We start from the raw sequence: 27,821 nt of genomic DNA, 5'->3' as shown, positions 1-27,821 counted from the left end.
GTTTACTAACTCACCAACTGATTCAGACCAAAGCAAATGAACTACCGGTGTGAGAACGTTGAGGTAAAATGACCTGATCCAGGTTTAACTCAGTGAACCTTTAGGTTTACTGGAGAAAAAATAATAATAGTGAAATAAATGTCTTTAGTCACAACTACAACTGGTCAATCTGTATGTGTTCTTATAAATTTCAAGTTACAGTGCTGTGGGGATCAGCTCTTCCTGTAACACACTATGTAATACACTCACCGGCCACTTTATTAGGGACAACTTGCTACTAACGGGTTGAACCCGCTTTTGTCTTCATAGCTGCCTTAATTCTTCGCGGTATAGATTCAACAAGGTGCTGGAAACATTCCTCACAGATTTTGGTCCATATTGACATGATAGGATCACGTGCTGCAGATCTGCTGGCTGCCACAGGTGGAAGAAGAAATAGTGCAGTGTTGTCAGTGACGATGATTACATCAAACTCATGACTTCATTGGCTGGACAATCTTTGGTTCTTTTAATAGCTCAAAGGGGCAGTCACTATAAGAAAGAAGCACAAACCTAAATGCCAGTTGTTTTTAATTTGATATGTACGTTATCACAAACGTTAAACAAAAAGTGGTTGGGGAAGGGGTAGAGGGTGAAAACCTTAAAAAAAACACGCACGCATTCAACACTGTCCCATATTGCTCATTCAAATTTGTGCAAAGCTCACAGCAGATTCAACAACACATTGCATTTACCCAAATTTCGTTTTGTCAGGAGAAAAGAACTAGGTAGGGTTTTGTTTTCAACAGTAATAGCGACATGACTTTTTGGCACAGTGGGCAGCAGACGGACACGGGCGGGACCGTCAGTCTCACATCGTTTCGCCTGCATTAATTAGTGGAGTATACAGGTATGCACCATCGTCCTCTTCGTAGATGATTGCCACAGTCTCACCAACTTCTGACACTGCTGCACTCGTCTGTATGTAAGCCTGAGACAACAGGAGGACAGGAGACCATAAAGGGTGAATGGACTGTTTGACATTTTTACAAACAAAATATATACATTGCCTAGATTAAATGAATACACCCATGCTAAAATTGACTAAAAAAAAGGAATAAAAAAAGGCCTTATATTGAAAAAATGAGGAAAAATCCTAACTTTAAGGACACCAATTTTCTTTGTGAAGGAAGAATGTATAGTAAATAAATAAATGTTCTTCCTTAAAATACAGGGGGTTAGTGTGCGGAAGCACGTAAGGGAGAGAGAGGGGGCGGGATGAGGAGGAGGAGGAGGGAGGGGCGAGCTAGCCTCGTTGCGTTTGAGAACACTTTGATTGCATTGCGCTCCTCACCCTCTCGAGCAGCTGCAGCCGCTCTTCGTTCAGCAGGTTGTTCTGCCTCAGCTGGCTGACCGTGTTCTCCAGGCCCAGAAGCTTCTCCAGGTGTCGGCGGTGCCGCTGCTGCAGCACTTTCACCTTCTTCTGCAGCTCAGCCACGATCGCCTCCAGCTGCTCCTTGCTCAGACTGTTCTTATGGTAGCTGCTCGTGGAAAGAAAGGAAAGAGATTGTGAAAGCTGGAATACAGAAATAGAATACAGAAAAGCATGGCCACTTTAGTAGCAATGGTCTAACATGGATATTAAGTTAATGACATGTTTGCTGCATCTTTAACCCTCGTGTTGTCCTCGGTTCAAATTGACCCGTTTTCCTAAACTAATGTTCTTTTTAATTCCCCCAAATAACATGATTGATTCCACAAAACGCTCTTTGGCAAGTACAAATCTCTACTTTCATTAATTTTGGGGTGTCTTATTCAATTTTACAGCACTTGAAAAACAAATTGAAGTGGTTTTGAAATAGTATTGAATAAAAGATGACATGTTCCAGTCTTTGATTTTCATCAACATCCATTCCTTTAATTTTAGTCTAAATAATTCCTAATTTCTGCTTTTGTAACTGAAAAATTAAGTTTAATTTCCTATAAATGAGGTTCATTGACCATAAATTTAAAAAATAAACTGTAAAACTAAAGTTTACAAGTTAGTGTTACGTAACGTCAAAAAATGTGACAAACATTGAAAAAAAAAGTCAAAAGTGTTGTTTTTCAATTTTGACGCAAAGACAACACAAGGGGTTACATTTACCAAAGATCATCCATGTTATTTTTGGGCATTTTGGTTGAAAGAAACTTTGGATTAAAAAACTTCCCCCGAGGACAACACAAGGGTTAATAATTAGGTTGGCATTGACGGAGCTCTGATCCCATTTCCAGTAGGGCTGCGCAAATTAATCACGTTTTTAAATGGTTAAAAGGTTAAACTAAAAACGATTTTAGTTTCTTGACAGTGAGTAATCGAGGAAAATGATAATTTTGTAAACACACTTATTTTATATTGTGTTCTGAAAAGAAGAAAAAAGTTCAAACGGAAAAAAGTATGAAGGGAAACTTCACTGTTCAAGGTGTTTTCAATGTTGAATAAAACAATGTAATAATTGGAACATCTTTCCAAAGGCCAACGATTAATCGTGGTTTTCAATATTGACCAAAATAATAGTGATCATGATTATTCTTCATGATCAAGCAGCCCTAATTTCTAACTTTTTAACCCTGTGGCTTTCCCCGGAAAATACAGACATGTCCACAAAACTGAGAGTGAGCGCTCACCAGTGCTCCTCCAGCTGGGGATCCTGCCGCTCTATGTCGTCATCCTCCGACTTGCAGTCGTCTCCCTCATCTGTGTCCAGTCTTTCCACTGTGAGGACCAGGGACGTGGGGGACGGCGACACGTGTTTGGACACTATGGGCACCGTAGATGTGATGGGCTCGGAGCTCAGAGCGGACGACAGCACCGTATCCGGGGTGAAGTTCAACTGGGTCGAGGGTTCACTGGGGGAAACGTTGGGGATCGTCTCGAAGTAGGCGAGGACCTGAGTTTCAGGGGCTCCGTGGACGTCCGGCAACTCCTCGGTGATACAGGTCACATCTTCAACGCCGAGAGTCGCCGTCGCCTCGCCTGTACAGCCGAGGGTGGAGTCACTCATGACCAGGCCGTGGCCCTGAGTCAGAATGGCAGCGGTGATTCCACTCAGAAGCTCATCTTGTCCCTCAGCAGCGCGGCCTTCAGACATCACCACCACCTCTCCACTATTACTAAGATCATTTACTGTCTGGAATAACGTCAAAGGGATCTTTGCACGCGTTTCAAATCGATCCACTGAGGCCAGCCGGTTCAGGTCAGGTTCTCCAACGCCACTGGACTCCACCAGGCCGGTCTCTCCCTGCTGCAGTGGGTCGACAGTGATCTCGTACAGGTGTACCGTGTGTAAAGCACCTTCCATCTCCACGGCGTCAGCAGCCGTAGGCCAGTCACCTGACACTATGCTTTGATCACTGTTAACGCAAAGCCGTTTTGGCTTCGCCTCACTGTGCTCCGGGGCTTTCCGTTTCTAGAAAGTAACAGGAGTGTGTGTTTATTAGAAGCAACATGACAGTTTCACTTAGAGCAGTTTCACTGACACACACACAGACACACACACGATTCTGACTTGCAATTTTAAGGTCAAAATTCAGTTAAATTTTACATGTTTTTGCCAGTAAATGGCAGAAGGGTATTCTCAGTCCCATTAAAGGAGCGCTATGAGCTACGGAGTTTTGGCCATTCCTACGCTGTTTTCTCGCAGGTTTCTCTTTAGAGCTCCCCCACAGCTTCGGGATAGATATTTGGCAGCTCCGATGTTTACTGGTGTCTGACTCCTCGCTCAGTCAATCTTCTGTTTCCTCTTTCTCTGTTCCTCCGACAATTCTGTCCTTAAGTTTCTGCTTCTTTTTTGCCGGCTCAGCCATGACGATAGTGTGAAAAACTCCACCGCTACCTCGTTAGCCGGTTCCTGAATGGGAGTGTATATGTGCAGTGCCATGAAGTAATTTGTTACATCGCGAGACCTGATATCACGCAATCCTTCGTGACGCCGGCAACTCATTGGTTCAAAGTCACAGGGGTGGTTTTTCCACAGACAGGCACTAAGGGGGACCGAGACAACCACTATTCAACACGAAAAAAAAGTCATAGAACCATTCCAATGACTCTGAAGCTGTTCAGTTAAGGTAAATTAAGCTAAAAAAAAAAAAAAGCCTACATGCTATACCTGCATTGTTTGTTTACAGAGCTCAATCCCAGGGAAGCCAAGTTAAACCGGGGACTCCAGTGCTGTTGTTGCTACTGGTAAGCCAACGTTACCCTGTGTCTTAAGCTGCATGCTACCAGCGGGCCAGCTACGCTGTGTTGATTTTATCCTTTAGACGTGTGCTAGCAGGCGAGGGTGATAGAAAAAATTACCAATCATCACCCATGCTGCTTTTGATTTCATTAGTAGAACTGAAAGCTCATTTTTAATTGATGTTCGGTTAAAAATCTAAATCGTGACAGCCATGATTTATTGTACTACATTACATTACATAACGCACCCATATCCATACGTATAGGCGTGAGAGGAAGAACGAAACAACCCCAAAGTTTCTTTCGGTTTTACCTCGGCCTCCTTGAAGACTGTGGGCACAGCGTCGCTCTCAAGGTAACGGATCCCCCATCGCACCTTGAAGCAAGAAGGCGCAAAATGTTCGTGGCAAATATACTGATGTCGAGAGGGCGTCCAGCTCTCCCGCCTCATGTTCCTCAGCCACTGCTGCAGCCGGACGGGGTCCTGCAGAGGGAACCTAGAACCCAACAAAGGCTACACATGTCAGACACTGGTCACACTTCAAGGGAAATATTTTCAAATATTTAGAATCAAGTTAGAAACCCTTAAGACTGAATTTACACCGCGCGTCCCCACACTGAAGAACATTAACATGCTCTTACTTCAACATTTTTATTTCAGGACTTGTAATATTTTGCATTTACTTATTTATATATTGACTTGTAATGGAACAATTTTTGGACTATGGTATTTTTTACTTTTACTTAAGTTAACTAAATCAGCTCCAGGTCTCTAAAAATCTAACTAAACAGGCAGCCAATTTCCATTTCTAAAATTAATAATGAGGGATTTTCCTGTCAATAAAACTCAGTCAGCACTGCATTACTTACAGGCTTACAGTCTCTAATCAGATTCAATCAGGACTCAAAGGTCAAAACAAGGCTTAGCAGGAGAAAAAAATGGGCGGTTAGTTAAATAATTGAATAACTTTAGTAATTCATTTCAGTCAACAATGGACGTTGTGAACGACTGAGTCATCGCAAGGGAACACGTCTCTTAAAGTCAGAGACGCTCCCAGCAGCCCCACAGCTAACGTTACCATACTGACTACTGCGACCGCTCCAACACGGTTGAACACAACCAGCTTACTTGTAGAAGCTCTTCCTCTCGTTGCCGTTTCCGGAGTCATTCTTACAGTTCGGGACCGAACAATACTTTGGCATCTCCGGTCGGTGTCGTTGAAGGTTCGTTGTCTTTGTGTCCAACTGGGTTCACAACAAGGTGAAACTCGTGCTGCTGTGTTGTGAGCTCGTGGCGCTTAGTTGACGAAGCCCAATCAGCTGTTGCGAGTCGTGACAACAAATACATGCGACTTTTGCATGGGAAAAGGCTTAGTCAGTTAAATAAATGGACCAACTGATCCCGTTACTCTGGGCCATAGTGTATATATATGTATACACTGTATATATATATATTGATAATAATAATATATTTTATTATTATACAATATATATACAGTCTATGATATGGACGGAGACCAGTGAAGGCTATAAGAAGCACTTTTCCGGTGATGGCTGAGCGTTACTGCGCAGCCTCCAACTGAGTTTGACGACGTAGATGTGACGTGGGCAACCTTGTCTGAAAGTTTTAAGTCTGCTGGTAGTTGTGCAAGATAAATCTCAATCATTCTCAATCTTGCAGAGACGGAGAGCGTAGGTACATGTAAGGAGATAACATAGGCACAGGCTAATTATTGCTTACTAAAATGCTAGTTAACATTAGTAATTAAACCTAAACAGCTAATGTAATTCCAAACTGCCTGCGCGCTTACCCTGTACTAAACGGTGATGCCTCTTCTTTGCGACAGTAAGTCGCGTGGTTATAACATCGTTAGCCTACTTTTACAAAAACGTCTGCTACCGAGCCATAACGTGATATACAAGGTAATGGAGCCTGTTATACATTGTCGTATTTATTTAGAAATAGACAATGGACAAATATAGTCTTTAAACGCTTCAGTTGTAAAGTTTTTTGCTGTCAAAGTAGCGCCTAAATGTATGGCAGTCATTGAAATGCTATCGGCGGGTGATGGCTTGTTAGCATCAACAGGGAGCTTCGCTTAGAGAGGAGAGTCTTAGGGCTTACCGCCTTGGGAAAATGGCGTTTTGAGCTAACGTTAGCATCAAACAATCATAGATGGATAAAACGTTTTGAAATGATTCCCGTCATCTGTTACTCTTCGTAAAGAGAAAAGTTTATTTCATGAATTTCACAAATTTCAGTATTACTCGTTATGTAAACCCGTACCCGTAAACCGTTTAATCTGAGCATGCGCAACTAACATGTGCACTCGACTCACATCGGCGAGTCTTTTAGCTGTTGGAAAAGGCATTAGGAACTTCTTTAACTTCCGTAAATGTCTTTTTATGCAGCTGCAGTTTTTTTGTTTATGAAACCTACTGTAAAATCTAAAATGCAGGTTAGATTTTATTTTACTTTGACTAATACGAAATAAATGAATAAATTTGACGACATACTTTGATAGTTAGTGAAAGTCCCGCAGTCAAAATTGTAACTATGTTTAAAGTATTAGCATCAAAATATAGTTAAAAGTACTTATTTTACTAAATGTTCCATTTTTTATGATATATTAATTAAGGGTTCACATCACTTTGATGTTGCAGCAGGTACAGTGAAGTTATCTGTATTCATAATAGTATATATTCATTTGAGTATATTTTGAATTATTCCAATATAGGAACTACTTAATTGTATTAAGTATATTGGAGTAAAATGTATTTTTTTTCCCCTTAATTGTATTGGAGTTAGTGTATAAAGTCGCAGAAAATGGAAATACTAAAATAAAGTACATGTAGCTGAAAATTGTATGCAAGTATATCATTTGCATATGTATGTACTAATTAAATTGTATAATATAAATAAATAAAAAATAATTTGAATATTTATATGTTGTTGAAACAGAGACCAAACGTAGGCCAGACAATATTAACAGACAAAGATACCAGCTTGTTTCTAAAATCACTGAACTGGATTTTTTTATTCAATATTTTTCTCCAAACATTACACGGAATCTTTTAATGATACAGTATATATACATACACATCAGTGTATTTATTTAAAAAGTTGAGGGCCACTGAACAATGCAGCTGTGCGTTTTAAGACAGGATTGCATTTTGGACGTTTGTGTACTGAAGAGATCCACCTACGGGTCACCAGTAGTTGAACGTTTACTGAAGAGATCCACCTACGGGTCACCAGTAGTTGAACGTTTACTGAAGAGATCCACCTACGGGTCACCAGTAGTTGAACGTTATGGGAGACTTGAGTGCCATCAGTGTTTGCCTTACACCAAAGCTAGACTGGAGAGTAGACTGTGCAGGAGCTGCCGGGTGAGTGGCACAATGACGGTGGAGGATCAAAACATGGAGACCAGCAATGTCTTCCTCAACAGGAAGCAGTGCAAATTAAATGTTACCAGCTACATGACTGAACCAACTAAATACACCACTAATGGCAAACAGCACCTTTAAGAGTGTACCCAGAGACGATCAATCTATTTTTTTTAATACATGTAATCCTTTTTTATATTCCTGTAAAATAAAACAAATAAACAGACATACTGTGTTTGAGAAACACTGGTAGACATGCTGCTCTTAACCCAGTTTACAATGCTCCAAGCTGTGTACACAGGCCAACAGTACAACGCTAGGTTTCAGAGTCACAAGATGCTCCTTGTGAAAACTGAACAATCATTTTCATTACAGATCTTTGGTACATATCAGCTATTCGATCCCATCTGCTGAGTATCTCAAATATTTTAAAACCAAGCAGCTCCAAGGGGACTCCTCTGAAAGGTTGGCTTCTTTGCCCAGTGATGGAACACATGAGGGAGCAATATCTTTCCAGTTTTAACTGAAAAACATAAAAGAATGTACCCAGTTCTGGACTGGGCTGGTGTAAGTGATCTCTTCCCATCTGAACTACACCACGTGTTTTCTGTACACAACTAGCGGGGGTTTGTCTGGGAGATGGATCCCTTAGGCTAAGCATGGGCGAGAGCATGTCCGAGCACTGTAGGGAGCGAGGTGGCTGGGATGGTTCAGGTCAGATGGGAGGTCGTCAGTGTCACAGACAGATCAGCGTGGCCTCTACATCATCCCCATCTGCATTAGCGTGTTGGCATACGCCATGGGTTTGACATTCGGATGAGGCTGTACAGGACAGGGAGAGGCAGCCACACATCAGATCATACTTCAACAAACATTTTAAAGATTACAAATGAGTCTTTAATAGCCTGATGCAAAGTGAAGCTAAATCTGACTATTAGCTAAATGGGGGGGAGACACTTAATGTCTTCGTCCACAATATGAGGCAATAAGTAATGAATTGTAAATATTGTTATTGTGTCCACATGTAACCTATTGAGGAAAATGTACAGTGTATGCTTATTATCTTATCTATCATGATTATCCTGTTTACCTCCATAATGATTTAGTCAATAAAGCAAATTTAAAATAAAATGCACTGCAACTGCAAGATATACTACAATTGTACTTAACTATAATTTAATAATTCTAAAAATATGATTCATATTTATTAATAAGGCAATGTTCACTACAACAGAGGTTTAAGGTAATTTGTTTTATCTTTCAGAATCATTTAACTGAACAGGCCCAGTTGAAACCGTGGCCCGGTAGAGGTCACAGTAACATTATGCATAGAGCTAACCACAAGCTCAAAATCTGTGAGCTATGAACCACTGAACTAATAGGCATGCCCAAAGATGATGAAAATAGATCCCATCAATTAGAAAGCCCAGTTCCAAAACCAGTGATTAGTAATTTGTAATAAAAGAATTTCACACATCTATAATGGATGTAACAGCTAAAGTACAGGATACTGACCACAGCAGTGAACTGGTGAAATTCTGGCTTGAGGTCTGATCCCCTGAGGTGGATGTAAGCTCCTTTGTTTCCCATCTGATCACTGGAGAAAGGCAGAATGATACACACAACAGTTTAAGTGCACAGCCTTACTAACAGCAGACTCAGCAGTCTTAAATCAGACGGCCGGATTACGTACCAGTAGTTGGGTGCTGAGAACACGGTGATGCACTTCCCTGAATGAGTGACCTCGTAGCCCTCAGCTTTGACCTCATGACTACGTACAACAAAGTCCAGCTTGTTCTGTTCCAGGAAGCGTTCCGTCACATCTGGTCCAAACTGACAACTCACTCCTCGCTTGCTGACTGATCGGCCATTCTACATATATATAAATAAATAAAAGAAAAAGAGAGAAAGATTGGACAAATACATTTCTTAATCCGGGACCAAAGTGGACTGAATTTGTTCAAACGCAAACCACTGGATACTCTCAGCAAATAGACCTTATGGGGTATTGGGTGTGTGGGAACTGACCTGAGGCTGTGGATCTGACCAGAGGAGGTCACACATGGGACCTGTGAGAGAGCGGAGGAAGCTGTTGAAATGTACACATTTTGCTTTCTAGAGACGGTTTATTGGTGCCAGTATTATACTGAGGGTGCACAGGTAAGAGTCTGAGCCCACCTGAGTCAGGAGGCTGTCTGTTCCTGTCAATCTTCCTGAGGTCATCCAATGTGACACCATCTTCACTGAACAGTCCACCATGCATAACCTGAGATGGAGAATCTTGTTAGAACTCTGTGCACATAACAAAATATCAAACCACTGCGGTTGCAAAATTAACAGCAGTCATCAGTAAGACTCGGTAAATTATGTCTGTTAGTCCATGTATATTCTGTATGTGTGCTATGTGTGATATTTTGCAGCTGCAAGACTAGAATTTGCATCAATAAAAATCTATCCATCATACATAAAGTTTACCAACATTCACTTTCATCAGTCACTACATTTATAATAAGATAGTCAAATAACCCACTACAGGTAGTTGCATTGCCTGGTAAAGGTCTCTTTGAGGAAACGTGCATTATAGTACACAGACTGAAGGAAGACAGTATATACAGTATAATGCATCTCCAGGATAAACAGGTTTGAGTGTATACTGACTGTCCCATATACTAAGTCATGTTTTCTGGTATCTTTACTAACACCAAACCCTTTTCAGGTTCATCTCTATTCCAAAATCCTTTCTGAAGAATGACAATAGCTAAACTGGCTACAGAATTTAAGTATCAATCTGGTGAACAACAACATTAGATCCATGACCTTGTGACTGCTTACAATGCCACTGCTTACCAGTACTTTGCTGTTGATACACTGTGCAAGAGGCAGCCACTGGAAGACCTCGCTGAACAGCTGGAACATCTGGGCCGTGTACTTGGCTTTGACTTCCCCTTCAAATCCATACATCTGGTTCATGTTGTCTGTCTCGTGGTTACCTGCATGTCAAAATCTTGATTAAACAATGCCGTTTAAATAATTTTATGTGCTAATAAAAAGGTCTGTAATGTACCAAATCAAATGTGAACACGAAAATGAATTTCCTTTTTATGCTTTGAACTTAATGACAGCACACATGTACTCAGTGTGACACATTACTATGGCATGCTACAGCACACATCTGCAAACATTACACATGCATCCACACGCACAGACAGACTCTCACCCCTAAGCAGGTAGAAGTGGTCCGGGTAGAGCAGCTTGAAGCCAAACAGGGTAAGAATGACCTCAAGAGAGAAAGAGCCACGGTCTACAAAGTCACCATTGAACAGCTGAATTTGGTGGTTAAGCATTATGACGCACACGTTTTGAGGCTTTTAGATGTTGTAGTAGTTTTAGACACACTTGGTACAGACAAGGAGCATGGCTGCACTTAACACACATTTATAAGCTGATGGGTGGAAGCAAAAAGAAAAAGGATACATAGGGGTTGTCCTCTGAGGGTAAGCCGTTCAACTTGAAGATGTTGAGGAGATCGTAGTATTGCCCATGGGTGTCACCACAGATTGTTATTTTTTCTGTCTGCGGCAAAGAGAAACAGAACATCTTAAATAGAGTCCCAAAAATATAACCGTACAAACCCAACCATGAAAACAACACGTTTTATATACTCCCGTGCTGTGACTCTAACCCCTGCAGTCATTTAATGAGATCAAGGAATATAAGCGCCGTTGCACCCATTGTACATGACGTAACTGCTACTTTTAGTCACTTTGTCAGAGATCACTTACCTCTTTTAATGTGATTTCGACAAGACTTGGTAGTTTTGAAAGAGCATCTTTTACTTGCACCAAAATCTGAAAGAGTACAAAAAAAGTTAAACAGCTGGTACACGCCTACACTACCATGTACTTCAGTCACTGTGTTTCATAGGAACAGACATGTTTACCTGATAAGCACACTTTCTGTGCAGTTTCTTCTGGTCTTTGAACCAATCCATCATCTCCTTCATGAACCTCGGTGTGACCTTCCCATCCTCAAGCTTGGGACCTTCGTAGTCATCCTCAATTGCTGCAATACAAGATCACCATCATTGCAGATGAAAAATCAAGAAGTACAGTGCAGAATCAAATGATTCACAAACGGGAAACTTACTCATGCTTTCGATGTCCAGAGAGTCGACAACAGATTTTTTTATCTCATCGCTGGCAATGGCTCTCTCAAAAGCCTTCTGCTTCACAATCTTGTTACATTCCTGATATTTCAGCTTTGCATCCTTGTCATTTGGTCGAACCCTCACTACCTATCACAAGAACCGGAAATAAAATAAATTAGCCATGCTGGGAAATCATCAACTGGCATCAAGGCCGACAAATTGACTAAGTGCAGCTGTAAAGACCAGGATGTAAACGGCTATAAAAGTATATTAGGGTTATAAATCCACAGTTTTTATTTGATGAAAAACATACCATTTACAGTCAGTCACTTATATGCCCTATACACGTATAAATCTAACTCCAACCTCTCATAGCTTTGTAAGGTTAAACTCAATTGTCCTGTTGTCATGGGACTTGGTCCAGTTTGAGCAATTAATTGCTATGACTATGGCTGAGCTTCAGAAGTCTTTGTTGCCAAAGCCCCTGTATATTTATATTGCTTACAGCATGAGCAACAACAGACACCAAATTAGCTGTGGTATGAGTTCCTTCACTGGATCTGATTGGCATCATGACTGGATTAGAGGATAATCCCTATTTCAGGCTGTTAGGCAACAAGAAGAGCCTAACACATGGTGACAAATCAACAGATGGAACTGGAGAGCTCTTTCTTTGAGAGAAATAAAAAAAGTTTTACTGTGCACATTGCTCATGTCTCACATGTTCTAGGTTCAGACAATAATGACATTGGAATTGTGCGGCTACGAAAAGTCAAAGAAAGATGTTATTTCTTACCGTCTCATAGTCCTTAAGTGCAGCTTTGAACTTGCCCAGTGCCATGTTGGAGGTGGCACGGCGATAATATCCCTTAATGTAGTTTTTGTCTATCTCCAGGGCCTTTGTCGCATCAGCCAGGGCATACCCATAGCACTCTGTGCGTAGGTATGCCAGGCTTCGGTTGCTGTAGTAGATAGCATTGGATGGATTGACCTCCAAGGCTTCCGAGTAGTACTTGATTGCATTTTCATAGTCTTTGTCTGAAAAACAAACGTCACATCTTCACTGGAAAGTTTGTGGTTCTACAAAGTTCCTATAAAAGTGGCAGAAACCCTGAAGGCAGTCCGGGTTTCTTATGTATATCTTACTAGAAGGTATGGCAGATATTGACAATGTAAACAAATAATTACAAATGTAAAAAAAAATTATAATCTGGAATAACACAAGTTGCTTTTTTAGGCAATATACCTGCCATGAAACATGCTATTCTTCTTCCTAATCTGTAAAATATAGGCCGGTAGGGAGAAAGGAGAATGACAGCCAAGCTGCCCTCCCTGATGGAGAACATGCCCACCCCATGCAGGACACTGTGACAGCACTGAGCACCTCCTTCAGCAACAGGCTGCTTCATCTTCAGGAGGAGACACACAACAGGTCCTTCCTTCCTTCCTGTCAGACTTGACAATCTACACTGCTCCAAGTCAACCACACATACCAAAACTGACAACTCACTCATGTGCAATATTTAAGTTCAATTCGAAAAGCTGTGATTCCAGCTAAAGCTACGTTCATAGAATATGGGGCTTTGAGTCGGGTCCAGGGCACCACGAGCTGCTGTTTGTATCCCCAAACATTGAGTTTAGGCTACAAGCGGACGACAGTTGCGACACAAGTTTAGGCACCAAAACCACTACTTAAATTCAGGAAAAAGATTGTGATTTGGATTACGACACTTCAGGGAACACGCATTTCTGGCGTGAAAGTACTTTGTCCCTACCCTCCCCCGGTTTGAACATGCTGTGTTTTATGACAGTACTTTCTGTAATATGTGGAAAGCATTTAAAAAATACATCAATTATCCCCCTTTTTTTGTGCTGATCAAATAAGGCATCCGATCCAGGACTCAAAACCGCGTTCCATCCAAACCGTAAATTCAGTTAATTAAAAAATGCACTTATCTCAGCGAAACGTGTGCGACACTAATTTGCAATGCTTCTTTTTACCCACTTGTGTAATATTTGCCAATAAGCAGGCAGCTCCTAACTGACACAATTTACTGGTTTGACATGCCAATCTCCCTGACATGAAGAAAAAATGTGTTATATTAGGATAAATTATGTGTCACATTCAAACAGCAATTGCCTACTGGTCATGAGTAATAGTGAGTAAATCTATAACCCTGTCCTGTTTATTTTGTTATGCAGAATACCTCAGACAAAAGGCAACCCTGCCCATCCTGATCCTACAACAGCCAACCTTACCCTTAGGCTACATCTGCCCTGACTCATCACAGTCTGAGTCCTGTAGAAATCTCAAACTTAAACCTACAGGAAGCATGTGGAAAGCTACTATCTGTATCATGTATAACATCAGAATACTAGAATAGGTTTCCATAGTTTCATTTTTAAAAACACCATATTTTTGTTGCACCGCACATTGCAACAGATCCTCTTTTCACCCTGGGTGTTTAGGTCTCTGTTTTAGCGACAGAGTGAGACATCTCACTTCTATGCTATCTTTGTTGGGAGTCGCACATGATCAGTAGCTCGGTAAGATCACATCAGCTAGATAACTCTTTCTCCAACTTTGGTCAGAACGAGGCTGGATTATCTGGGAGACTTCTTCTAGACGAGGGCCACTTGTGGAATACCTGCAGACCAGGGACAGGAAGTAGTTCTTTTGTAGATCATGGTCCACTAGTGTTTGTTGTAGCAGTGTTTTGCCATTGAGAATGAGTTAGCATGCTAGCGTTCGCGTTACATGCCCGTCTTGGCTAGTGACGTAGAAAGTCGTGGAGATTTTGAACAGCTCCCCCGGAGACTGAAGGCACAGGACATTCAGAAACTGTTTCTCACTCAAAACACAAAGGATGGGGGTTTCCCCAGTCTGTATGTGTGTGGAAGCACCAGAGAGACAAAATAACACCATAAATCCCAGAAAAGGTGATTTCTTCATAACATGGACACTTTAAAGTAGTGTCCTTTTATGTTTATTTTTATTTTGAGGTATTTGAATTTCACTTGAGTATTTCCATTTTATGCTACTTTACTTCCAGTCTATTGGAGGGAAATAGCCTTTACTTTTACTGCTCTACATTTATTTAAAGCATCAGCCACTTTACTGTACTTTGCAGACTCAGATTATTACATTATTAAAGGTTAAGGCTTTATTGATAATAAAAATACTGTGTTGTTACAACAGCACAATGGCAAAAACAGATACACATTGAAAGATAAAAATAAAAGAAAAAGAAAAACTATAAAAGAGCAATTCAATTCAAAAGTAAAGGTATATATAAATAAATAAAATTATCTCCGCCTTTACAAGCTCCAACGTTAAAATGATGTGCACATTCGCGCATCAATAATTATAATTGATAAATATAATACAATAACCTGAATGGGCCTAATAAAAGTACTTTTTTACTTGTGGTCCTTTAAGTATGTTTTGATGTATTTTTTACACTGTGGTACTGCTGCTTTCACTTGAGATAACTTCCTCCACCATTGACAATTTAACAATTTCTTGGACCTAAATGTTGGCGCAATTAGACTGTTAGTCTTAACATCCTTTCAAAATAAACTGCCGTCTAACAAGAAATTAAACTGAATTAAACCGTGACCGCATTCAAACACTTTAAATTATGCAGCTGCTCCCATGCGCTCGCTGGTTAAGAGAACATTCTAGGAGTTGTAACATTGTCTGATTTCCTTTCAACACGATAACCTAATAATACGACTGAATACAAATACAGGGTGAACACAACCTGCGGGTAAAACCCAGACAGAAAGTACCAAATCTGAGACGGTTAGCAGTGCACTGTACACGACTCGTGTGACGGCATGTGTTAACATCGATGCTGTAGCTTCTGATGTTGTACTGGCTGCTAGCTGCTGCGTAATCCAATGAATGGGCTTTACAGTTAGCATGCTTCCTGAGCAATGTTAGCCTAGCTTAACATTAGCGACCCGGCAGCGGTTTAGAGCGTGTTCAAACACAATTATGTCGGTACGGTAATTAATACTCACATGTGTGTCAATTTTAAACTGTTGATAAAAGCCATTGACTTGACAGGTATGTCACATTACCTTTAAAGTACTTATTCGCCTTCTCCTTCAGCAGCTCTGCATCATTACCTCCCTCCGCCATCTTCTTCACACTGACGTTTTCCGATACGTGCGCCATTGACTGCACTGTCGCAAAAGTCGCAAAGTTTTTGTTTTTTTTGCAGTAGGCCTACTTTTTTTTACTGATGTTTAAAAAAGTTACTGCTGCTTAAAGATTACATCCAAATATATGGAAAACACAATATGCAACGTTATTTTTCTGTGTGTGTGTGTGTGTGTGTGTGTGTGTGTGTGTGTGTGTGTGTGTGTGTGTGTGTGTGTGTGTGTGTGTGTGAGAGAATGTACTGTATGTATGGGCCAGAGCCATAGAGACTTGTTTTTCTCTATCACTCTGGGAGGGGCCAAATGTTTGGCATGATAAGGAAATTGTAATCCAAGTCAATCATTAGTGTTATTAAAATGCGTAGGCTATGGCCTGTTAGATTAGATTCACCTGTCTTTGCAGGAGCCTACAGTTAACAACGAAATGCAGTTTAGCATCTAACCAGAAATGCAAAAAAGCAGTGAAGCAGAGTACTGACCATAATAATATAGTCTACAATATATATCCCCAATATAGAACTAAATATACCAGTGTGACCAGTAGGCAGTGCAGATACTACAACATATATAGTGCAAAGTAATGCTAATACTAGAGAAAAGTTTTTAGTGAAATTATTATTTGTAAAATGTTTGTAACTTCAAAAATACAACATACACTTTAGTGAAAACAAAGACACTTTAATACAAAGATAAGAAACAAAACTAAAAAGATTGCTAACTAATAACTAATAAGCCATATGCAAAACTGCAATACAATTCCGGTTAAAACTATGTAGCCCTGTGTATTTAAATTATTATGTGCATGTTGTGTTGAGGTTTTTATCCCTGGAAAGGAAACTGCATTTTGACAGGGTTTTCACATTTATCATAGCTATGTTTTGTGTTTCCCTATCCAGCAATCATTTTCTTTGATCTTAGTTTAAATAAAGGCAAAGCCTGTGTACGGTTGGATGAGTATGACGATGAGAGATATTGATATTGATAATGACATTTTAAAGCTAAAAGAAGAAAACGCCAATCAGGAATAATACTTCCAGTCTCTTAGCTTGTTTACCAGCAGGGGCCAGTATAAACCTTTACTGAAATACCCAAGACCGGTTGGGTTTGTAGACAGCCAGAACTGCTGATAATCTTCATGTGAGGTTAACCAAAAAAATGTTCAAATGGTGAGTAATGTGTCAAAACTGAATCATTAGTCAAAGATTAGGTAAATGATTCATGTGGTGGCTGATGTTCCCTGGCTTGTCTGGAATCAAGACTCTAATTTTGAGGAATTGTCCCCACGTCTGACTGAATTACAATAGTATTCCAATTAATTAAAATGTAGGCTCATGAACACAAGAGTACAGCCTCAATCACATGTCCATTTGGCCAATTCCAGATGCCTCAAGGCTTGAAGATGTTGCAGTGAATGCTGAAAGCTGCATTGTTGCCCTCTGGGCAACCACAGATATGGCAATAATGCGTTATTATGGAACCCACGCAACTTCTAGGCAAGAACCGCCCTTCAATAGCATTCACACACTACTATTGGCCAGGTGTCCATACTTATGCAAGGTAACATGATCCAATTTGTTCAGGTCCTATCCCCTAACCTTAACCACTCAAGGTCAATGCCTGACCCCAACCAAATGAGCTGTTTTGCTGGGTGAGACTTGCCTAGAAGTTATGTGGGATACATAATAACGCAGCAATAACGGGACACATGGGGGACAGGTGCACATCTTCACAATTTTACTCACTCACACATGGCATCTGACGCACCTCAGCCTTGAATAACTGGTTAGCAAAAAAATACCACATCGTGAGCAGAAACCGTGGAGACTCAGGTTTTCCGAGGGGCAAGGGCAAAAAAGAGGCACCAGATACATGAGCAATCACAACGTTTTCTAGCATGTAGGACAGCCTAAACAGTTTGGTATTGCATCATGTTTACTCAATTTTAAGGCCAGTGGGGTTACCTCATTACATTTCTTTCTACTGGAGAGCACTCTAGAGATCACATTTTCTCCCCTGGAACAACACCATAGAGGTGACTTTATTGTGTATTCTTCACTGGAAGGGCACTCTTGAGGGCATAATGACATTTTCTCCACTGGAAGGGCACTCTACAAGGCACCTCATAACATTTTCTCCACTGGGAGGGCACTCTAGAGAGCACTTCATAACATTTTCTCCACTGGGAGGGCACTCTAGAGGGTGCTTCATAACATTTTCTCCACTGGGAAGGCACTCTAGAGGGCACTTCATCATGTTTGATCTGTCCATCAGTGAGCAGAAACACATCCCAGTTGAAACACCTTTCCTTTGCCTAAAACTCTACACTGTCTTTAGTAGAAAGAAACGTGCTGTGGTCAGTGGAGTCAGGAGAGGGACATCTGTCTTGTGTTCCAGAAAGGAAAAGTCAACCATTTAAATTATATGTTTGTGGTTTGGTGTGTTTGGGTTCTAGATGGTCAGGGTTAGAAGTGCAACAGAATGAGAGATGTTCAAGACAATCATGTTACTCAGAGGATACAGGCCACTCCAGTCTGCAGCCCTGACTCATAAGCATGAGCTACCTCCCAAAAGTGGAGAGTAAGAGGCCAAGCAGTCGGGTGACTCACTGTGACCTCTGTCAAACACTCACTAACCCCAGAGAGGGAGTTCACTTTCTCTTAGGAAGAGCACCTCATGAGTTGTCTTTTTCTCTGAGCCATGACACGTCTAGCTCTGTGATGGTTTAACTAGTAGCGCTTGAGGTAGGAAAAATAAAATAAAAAACCACGGCGAGATTGACTGAGAACGAGCTGACGTTACAGCCTAAGAGTAAACGCAGACAGTGAGTGGGAGAGACGGAGTGGGAGGGAGAGAGGTAGAGAAAATCTGGCTTGCCACGAGGAGGGAAATTGCTGTCCTCCTGGGTGTACGGTGCATGAGCGTGGGCTCTGGAGGGGTCCTGAGAAAGTTAAAACAAACACAAACGGAGGAGCGTAGAGATATACGAGCAACCAGAGAAAGAGACACATGCAGGTCAGGGGGAATGTGAGTGACATTCCAGGATCGCGAGCCAATGAATGATGAGGCCTCCGAGTGAGTGGAGTGTATATTACATAGGCCTGATCCAGAACCTCTTACTTATTATGCAGCATGTTAGACCATTACGTAGTAAATGTTTTGAACACCCCCTTCTACTCTTTAACTCCACCCCTTTAACCATCATGGCAGACTTTGCTAGAATTTTGTAGAAGCTGAAATAGCAACAGTCTCAATTTCCCTCCTCCGCCCCACTCTATCCAAATAATTCACTAATGAGCGCTTGACTCCAGAGGGTCTGTGGTGGGTCTCACTTATTTGAACCATGTGTTTTTCTAGCGGGCAGGGCAAAGGACTTTTAGCAAAATTGAAGATAAATTGAGGGGGGTCATCCTTTGGAGCTATACCTTTTATCCTAGTTCTCATTTCCCTCTATTTGCTTGTACTTGGTGTAGACATTTATTTCCTCTTTGAGCTGTTTTTAAATTTTTTAGTACTGATTGAGTCACCTAAAAATCGCCGGGATTGCTCACATTTTACAGCAGCATTACAAACTCTCCTCCATGTCTCCCTTTAGCCTACCAATGGAACATCCTGTTGCTCTGTGTGTAAAGCGACGTCCTGAAATGACACATTTATTTGCGCTACAGGGTAGTGAGGAGTGGAAATTTCATGTCATTGGAAAAAGAAACATGATGCATACCTGCCTGAAAGGTCTGCTGCTGGCTTTACCTTTCCACATTAAAACCCCCTTGGGTTTTTGCCTGCGTTTCTTGGACGTGTTAGCGGTGGGGACTGGAGGAGGGTATAGAAAGAAATTGTGTTTATATTTTCTTGAGCGTCTGTTTACATATCTTGCAGGGCTGTTTTAAGTACAAAGTAAGATTGTTACCTTCGGTGCCTACAATGAAATCCTCTGCAGTTACAGCTACTGTAAGTCCTGGTAAGCAGATATGGTTTCATGAGAATAAGAATCCAGATAAACTAAAAATGTGTTATTTTCTTTATAGGAATCTAAATGTGTTTTTTTCAAACTTTTGCCTTTAAACATCTTTTAGACACTATTAGGCTATTTAATATGGCTTTAGTTAAAAGGCAGTGACAGATGCTCTTTGGTAATCTTTAGGTTATTTAAAGGTGCTCTGAGGTGCTCTCAACCCTTTTAAGCTACATTTGTTGTCCCTTGCAGCAAACATCTCCTCCCTATGCGCTAGCTGGCTGTCTCCAGAACACACTGTAAAAAATACGGTCTCTGCAGACAGCCCAGGGTCCACAAATGGCAACAAAAACAAACTGTGCCAACCTGCACCACCAAACATAACAAACAGTGTTCCAGCTTACAACCGACAAGAAGGAGTTGGGTGAGTCATGAACACGCATTGTGGAACACGCAGCCTACGTGCTGACGCTCCAGTGATGTCTACAGAGACCGCCATTATTTTCAGTGTGTTCAGGGGACAGACAGCTTGCGGATAGTGAGGAAACGTTTGTTGGATGTGACAAAAAACTGTTGTAGCCTATAAAAAAACAAAAACTGTGACATTACTTACAGCATCTTTACGTAGGCTATAACAATGCTATATAACAGTTCAGTTCTTTTTTAATGCTTGATCATGATGACTATACTGAAGAGTTGATGATTGAAATAGTTTAATAAAACAGTGAGTTTTTGCAGAGGAGTTAAAGTTGTTTCTGTTAGATTTTCCACTGTACTAATAGAAAAGAAAATGATGCTGCTTTCCACCAAGAAAAACTTGTTTGTTACATGCATGAGAACTTTGTGAAAACATAAATGCAAATATATTGTCTCAAATGTGTACTATTGACTCCTCCATCCTTTATCATTAATATCGCTTTTTATTTTAGCACTTTATAACAAAAAGCAGGCGTGGGAATGATATTTGCTGGTAGGAAAGACTGTGGCATTGGGCTCTTTTAGAAAAGTTTCCAATCGAGCAGACAGTTTTGACTGCCAAACTAATACAATAAGGAGTTGCATTAGCCACTGAAACCACCTGGATGTAAGCCCACACACAGCCTGAATGGAATCAATTCTTGACGGTGGAAATGGGAAGCAGACCACGGGAGGTTGTGTTTTTTTATGGCTCATACCTAGCAGCCGCCCCCCGGATCGACTGGCACCACAGCCTTGTTACAGGGAAATTTAGAAAATGACCGTCTAAACATATAATTAGGATAAATAAAAAACAAATTGCTATGGGAAGTGAAAGCAGCCCAGAATCCTTTTTTAGATTAGGATGAAAAAACGATTTCGCTGTACGAACTCAGCATTTGGCACGAATCAGGCCTTATTTGGCCATATCTGTGGACATCATGATAATTAACCACTTAGTGGATTACTCCTTTGTCATTTTCCTTGCGTTTTTACTGCGTTTGTGTCATCAGTCAGGATTTTTACCTCCCACTGTCCTCACGTGTTCATCCTAATTCTCTCCACACACACCTCTCTCCCTACATCTACTTTAGCCATCAGTCCCTACTTTATATGCTTTCTGTGTGTCCTCCGTTTTGTCTCTTTTTCTCATTTTGAGCAGCACAAGTGTTTGATGTGTGTTGGGCACCAGAACAAGGGATCGGCTACACACCCAAACAGGAAATGAGAAATTCAAGCAAATAGACCCATGTCTGTGTGCCTCAGAGAGAAAGACAGAAACTCGCAGGGAGGAATGCAGATAGATACAGCAGGGCAGACAGCAGAGGATGTGAGATAGACACACACTGAATCAAGAGACTGTAAATGTTGGAGGTGAAAAGGCTGTTACATACTGTGGATGAGCATGAGTAAAGAGAGAGTATAGGGAAACCCCAAGTATAATATTTAAAGACAGTGACCACCCCTGATGCTGCTCTACATCCCCCTATGACATCAAACATCCTACTGAACCCGTCAGTAGGAGCTTAACTCTTTATATGTGATCTTGTCCCGTCACAGTTAACCTTATTATTCAATGCTCATTTTAGGCAGGGGAGGACACCAACAGCTCACCTGGAGTCAGACAGCGCAGCATTTATTTGCACATTTCACCTGGAGGTTACAACAGGTTCTGCATCACACCCACACCCCACAGTTGTATTAACCCTCCTGTTATCCTTGGGTCAAATTCGACCCCTTTAAAAAATGTCTATATCTGAAATATGGGTTTCTTTCTAACCAAATTAGAAAATGGATTGGATTCCAAACATTACTCTTTGCAAATAAAATTGATGACTTTCAGTCCTAACTAAACTCATCTGTACGTTTCTCTGATCTTAACTATTAGTCAAAATAATTCATAATTTCAGCTTTTTTAACTCAAATACTAGAGATGATTCTATATAAATGAGGGTTATTGACCATCAATTCCAAGAAGAAGCAGTATAAAACTAGTGGCAGTAAGGTGGTGTTAGCGAAAACTAAAAAAAAAGTCTGGAAAAATTGATGAAAATGTCAAATCTTTGTCAGTTTTTGACCCAGAAGGACAACAAAAGGGTTAATGCGCTAGACTGCAACTTTCTACAACAGGGGTCTTCAAGTTTTTTGGGCCAAGGACCCATTAGCTAAAAGAGAAACAGAGCAGGGACCCCCAACTAAATCCATTGTATAATATTTAATTGCATGTTGAACTGGACTGGATGGAGGAAAATTGATATTCACATATTCTTTATACATCAAGTTTTTTGTAAATATTGAATAAATTAAATGTTTAGATTTTTTTTTTTCATGTTATGTACTGTATATTTTCAGAGATGTTCAAATCTTTGAAAAAAAAAGAATTAGAAAAAGAAGGATCAGTGAACAATAATTAGGCGGACCCACTGCAGTAACTCGGAGGACCCCTTAGGGGTCGCGGACCCCCTGTTGAAGATCTCTGCTCTAGCAGTTGAACTCGTAAAACAAGAAAGAGCCCAAGGATCATCTATCAAAGTGACAATGGCGTACAAGCAGAGCAGTGGTGTGACCTGCTGCAGCCCTTTCATCTGGCTGTGTGGTTGTTGTTTTCACGCTAGTTAATGGTAGCGAAGACGTGTTGTGGCGGCTAGTTTATTTTACATCGCAGCCTGTGCTCCTACTGTTTATGAGCAATGAACGATTGAGCACAGCACACATGGTCAAGCTTTCCCACAGAAGCGAACCCGCATCATAAGTGACTCAGGATGTCTGGGTGCACACACTCTGACCATTAGATGACTACATGGGACTTAAAAGGGAAGGAAGACTTCCAAAGCCTCTGCAAACAAGTTGGAAAGAGAGACTGGCTGTTGAGAAAACCACCACAGCCCCTTGCAACGGCCCTGAGTTGTTGCGTGTGGCGTGAATAGCAGAGATCCGATGCGGCAAGACAGCATTAACAAACAAGCAAAGCAGCAGACAGACATCCATGGCACAAGGGTTCAAGACAAAGTGTAAATATCAGTCAGTGGAGCAATATTACTTTTCCAAACCACTCCATCACAAACTGGAAATGCACAGATGCTTTTTAAGTCACTAATGAGACACTAAAACTTTGCCATGTCAATACCAGCTGGAAGCACAAATAGCCCACAGACTCAGAAACCTTGCACGGTGTCTGAAAATATCCAGTCACACATAGGCAAGCCATCCAGGATGTTGACGGGGAGAGAGTTTCCTCTTCCTGTTGCTCTTTCTGTTGGACTTTCCTGTCAGTTAGCATTAACTACCGACAGACCTTTTGGTGCCTTCCAGACTCATCCATGAGCCTTCTCTTTTTATCTCCAGGGAGTATGATTCCTCACTGTAAAGTATTAGTTCTACATCCTGTACACTTGGGTGGCCAGGCAGAGGAGGCAGTGTCAGTTCTAGGTACTCTCTGAAGCAGACGGTTTCTTGGCAACTATTTGCAGTGCAGAGACCAGCGGGTATATCAAAAGAAAAACAAGGACCACACTCAGTCACAAGAGTTCATCAAGTGGTGTGAACCAAACGTCAACCACTGATAGCATCTTCCAAACTCTCGCTGGACCCCATTGGAATGCAGTAGTCTCTATGACCTCCCTCTTTATCATCACTGCGGTCAAAAAGCTGATCACCCAAAATTAATTTAGTCAAAGATTGCTCAGATGCTCAGATGGGAAGGCATGCTGTGTGTGGAGCTCTCAGCCCTTCCAGTGTGTTGAGCCTTTATGATTCAGCAGCGCCAGAGGGCCAGACAGTGGTGCTGATGCTAAGACAGACTGGCTTGAATTAGCACTTTTAAAGTCTGGGTTCTGTCATATCTAGTCACACATATTTCCTTTTTTTCTCAGTGTGCACATGTGTGTCTACAGGTGTGTGCATGTCTTAGTACTGTACTTTTTGCACTGTATGCCACGGGTGTTGTCAAGTATAATTTATTTTTTTGGTAATTTAAAATGGAGGCAGAAGAGGGTGTCCGCTATTAAAAGGAGTGGTGGATGCACAAGTAAATATAATCAAATGCCGTTCACATAATAATCTCAAGCCACATTTATATTTGCATTTGATTACTATTCCTGGTAGAGTCATGAGGAAACAGCTTGAAGATAATTCAACAATTTTATAACATATAAAACTTATCACCATGGTAATTAGTAATCATTTTGTTTTAGGTGAAATCTGCAAAGTAACCAACCTCAAATGTAGTAGAGCAGAAGATTATTAAAGCTCATAATGCCTATTAGATACAATCAGTTACTTTCCAACATTGGTTAAAAGAATTAGAATCAGGTTTGCTGGCCAAGTAAGTGTGAACACATACAGGGAACTCCAGCTTTTGCTTGCCTTTAAAACTCATTCACAGAAATATATGGGTGAAAACAAGGACAGCAAAGCTGAACAAGGTCAACATAAACATTTTCATACTGCGTACAGATGTGAGTTTGTATTAAACAGTGCATACAAACATATCCACATTCATACACATACATACATGCACACACTAAACAAACCGCTATATGATTGTAAACAGTAAGACAAAAAGCCAATGCAAAAGTGAAAATGGTGCCAGAATACATGAAGAATTATGAATGTACACTGTGCAAAGTAGCAGGGATAGAAGATGAAAAAAAGTAGTGAATAACAGACATGCTTCCAAACTAAATTGATTTACTTGCCTTGCAATTTTTTTCTCTCTTAGTTCTGATATGGTAAATGTCTTTTGTGTATGCCACTGACTGCATAGGTATAACATCATGCATATGTGTGAGCACATTTTCTGCACGTGTATGCGCCAGTGTGTTTGAATATGAGCTCATTGGTGGATATGTATTATGTGATTGCGTGTGAGAGTGCATTGAATGGGAGGAGAAATGAGGAAGGATTGCATAAACCAAACACATAATTTCACCCTGATGCCTGCTCATAAAGTGCCCCGATCACAGGAAATGGGTGTAAAGGAATGACTCAGCTTGCTTTGACCTCCACCACCCCCACAACTCCCTGACACCCCCACCCTCTCCTTCAGGGCTGCTTTAATTAGAAAAGCAACTCGTTTGTTTTTCTTTGTCTCAACAACTAGTCTGCCCCTCTCTCTCTCTGCCTCTTAAAACCAGCGCATCCCAAATTTGGTGATGACTCATAGCTTTCTCCTCCACCCATCACTCTCTCTCTCTCTCTCGCTCTGTGTAATTCAATTTGCCTACATTCCGCCTTTTGATGCAGCGATGTAAAAAACATCTGTCACACAGATGTGTGCTCTCATCATACCTGCTCAGGTGTGTCAGTGCAGAAGAATACTCACCACACGCTCAAAACACACGCTCCAGCTTTGATAGTTTCATGCTGAAACGTTTATGTTTTCACCGTGCCTCAGTTGCTCAAGGCAAACACACACACTAACACACTCACATCCGTGCACCCTTGCTCATGCATGTACACAAACACTCACATGCTGCCTCAAAGGATGGCGTGTCATAAACAGAGGGACTGGGAAGGAGGAATGTGTTGTTCATTGGGGAATTCATAGTCAGTGGGGAGAGGAAGGAGGGGTGGGGACATGCTGACCTAATGCCCCTCTGAGTGGAGGCAATAGAGGAAAGGCTGCGGAGCCTTTCTCTAGTACGCCCATCAATACAGCTGAGAGCCCCACTGACACAAGAGGCTGCAGATCACGGCTGACTAATCTAAAACAGACCCTATACCAAGCTAAGACCTCCCTAACCTCCCATTTGTCTTAAAAGAAGAGTCAGGTTACCATAGGATACAGACAACATATGTGTACGTATATGTGTGTGCATTCACTGTGCAGGAAGAAGATATTTCTTCCTGTCCACCATGTCAGTTTAACACCGGTTTCTGTGATTTGTGACTTTAGTCACACCTCTCTTGATAGGAGTTAGCATTGCCCCTGCTATACTACGTGTGTGCATTTGTATGCGTGTGAGTGTGTGTGTGTGTGTGTGTGTGTGAGAGTTGACCAAGGAAGCAGTGAGATGAGTAATAGACTGTGATTGGACTTAAATGTACTCCCACTGGTGAGGGTCACAGCCTCAGTTCAGCCAAGCTGAACGAAGGAGTTTATGGAGAGCTGAAGCCCCGCATAAATACATTTTTAGAAAACACTGAAAGAAACCCTTCTGTAAAAACGTTACACATGCTAGTGCAATAGAGGCTAGCTAGGGTCTGCTTAACGGAATAAATGGGACACTCAAAACCTTACTGCTCCTCCTCCACCTCAGTTGGGGTTGTGAGATTAAACTGGTATTTAAGGGCTGCCTCTCCTCTGGGAGTAAAGGCATGGCCAATGTTGTCTTTTCAGACCCCCAGAGTCAGATCCTCTCCTCTGTTTATTACCCAGGGTGGTGGTAGTTGTTTATAGGGGCCAATGTGTCCCTCTGTGTCCAGGGACAGAGAGAGGGAGAGAGTAAGAGAGAGAGGCTCTGAGAAGAAGGGAAATAGAGGGGCGGTACCGTGAGAAGAAGCCAGTCCAGAGATATAATTGGTAGCCTACCTTTCCTTTTTTAGAAAACGTTTCTAACTTACTGAAGTCCAGCAAATGAGTCAGGACGCACGCAGCATGCTTTATAACCATTCTCAGACACTCCCACACGGTTTATCATACTTCCCCTTTGTAGTTTTCCCTTTGAAGAGGGTTTGAGTTTCTTCTCTGTCTTTGATCCTCTGTGTATCAAGCTATGAAAGTCAGCTACTGATTATATGCACGACAAAAGAGCACAGTCACCATCTGGTAAAAAGGAAATGACAGATTCTCGTTTTATGAATATGTTTTTTTTCCCACCAGTTATTTTTTATTTTGTAGACATTAATGCTAAAACATTTTAGCCAGTGAGCAGAGGTGTGTGGTCTTTTATTCTATCTTTTATCATTCATTCACTCACATCTGTTTTCTTCCCCTATCACCTGCCTTGTTTAGTTCAGGTTGTGACTCCAAATGGCCAGGGAGTCTTCAAAGTGCTGGCAGGGGTTAATATAAAGATGAGAGAGGAAAAGAGAGAAAAGAAGAGACGGAGCAAGAGATATGGTCGGCTGACTCAGACTGTGATAAACGCCTCGGGCGACAGGTGTGAAGTGAGAGGGATGGCGGTAAAAGTAAGACAGGTGAAGAGGGGAAGACCGGTCAACACACCGCTAAGCTTTTGCATATTCAGCAGTTCTGCCTTCACTCAAAACATCTCATTTCTGAGGACTCATAAATCCAAGAGCATAGTTTACATGTATCTTGATTAAACAACCACACAAAACTGACTCAGTGAGATTGTCTGTGTGCATCCAATCCAACTTTATTTGTAAAGTACTTTAAAACAACCAAAGTTGACCAAAGTGCTGTACAGAAAAATACAAAAATACAAATGGACACATAACATTGTAAGACAAGTGAAAATAAAACTTGCACAAAAAAACAACTAAATAATTAAATGCAGTAAATGAAGTCAACATCTTACAGGTGTGTGTGTGTGTGTGTGTGTGTG

General features: G+C 41.2%; 2 protein-coding genes across 3 annotated transcripts; both read right to left on the bottom strand.

Annotated features, from left to right (window-relative positions):
- Window positions 1-552: 552 nt before the first annotated feature.
- Window positions 553-5,585, bottom strand: LOC117942179 (THAP domain-containing protein 5-like). The gene is made up of 5 exons (XM_034867524.1): window positions 5,328-5,585; window positions 4,512-4,695; window positions 2,647-3,428; window positions 1,334-1,520; window positions 553-970 (listed from the first exon to the last, which is right to left on the bottom strand). Exons 1-5 carry the CDS (start codon window positions 5,399-5,401, stop codon window positions 851-853), a joined length of 1,347 nt encoding a protein of 448 aa, XP_034723415.1. The 5' UTR covers window positions 5,402-5,585; the 3' UTR covers window positions 553-850.
- A 2,513-nt stretch (window positions 5,586-8,098) lies between these two features.
- Window positions 8,099-15,954, bottom strand: ppp5c (protein phosphatase 5, catalytic subunit). 2 transcript variants are annotated; one of them, XM_034867449.1, is made up of 13 exons: window positions 15,822-15,954; window positions 12,532-12,773; window positions 11,735-11,882; window positions 11,529-11,650; window positions 11,371-11,436; window positions 11,063-11,161; window positions 10,806-10,911; window positions 10,436-10,578; window positions 9,767-9,854; window positions 9,617-9,657; window positions 9,282-9,460; window positions 9,104-9,185; window positions 8,099-8,410 (listed from the first exon to the last, which is right to left on the bottom strand). In XM_034867449.1, the coding sequence occupies exons 1-13, from the start codon at window positions 15,916-15,918 to the stop codon at window positions 8,348-8,350; spliced, it is 1,476 nt and encodes a 491-aa protein (XP_034723340.1). In that variant the 5' UTR covers window positions 15,919-15,954; the 3' UTR covers window positions 8,099-8,347. The 2 variants fall into 2 exon arrangements, with proteins under 2 accessions (XP_034723340.1, XP_034723339.1); XM_034867448.1 differs by lacking the exon at window positions 15,822-15,954 and adding an exon at window positions 13,063-13,174.
- Between the last annotated feature and the right edge of the window lie 11,867 nt (window positions 15,955-27,821).

This window comes from Etheostoma cragini, chromosome 3 (assembly GCF_013103735.1).
Source record: "Etheostoma cragini isolate CJK2018 chromosome 3, CSU_Ecrag_1.0, whole genome shotgun sequence".
NCBI classification, from domain to species: Eukaryota; Metazoa; Chordata; class Actinopteri; order Perciformes; family Percidae; genus Etheostoma; species Etheostoma cragini.
This window is presented reverse-complemented; position numbering and strand designations above follow the sequence as displayed.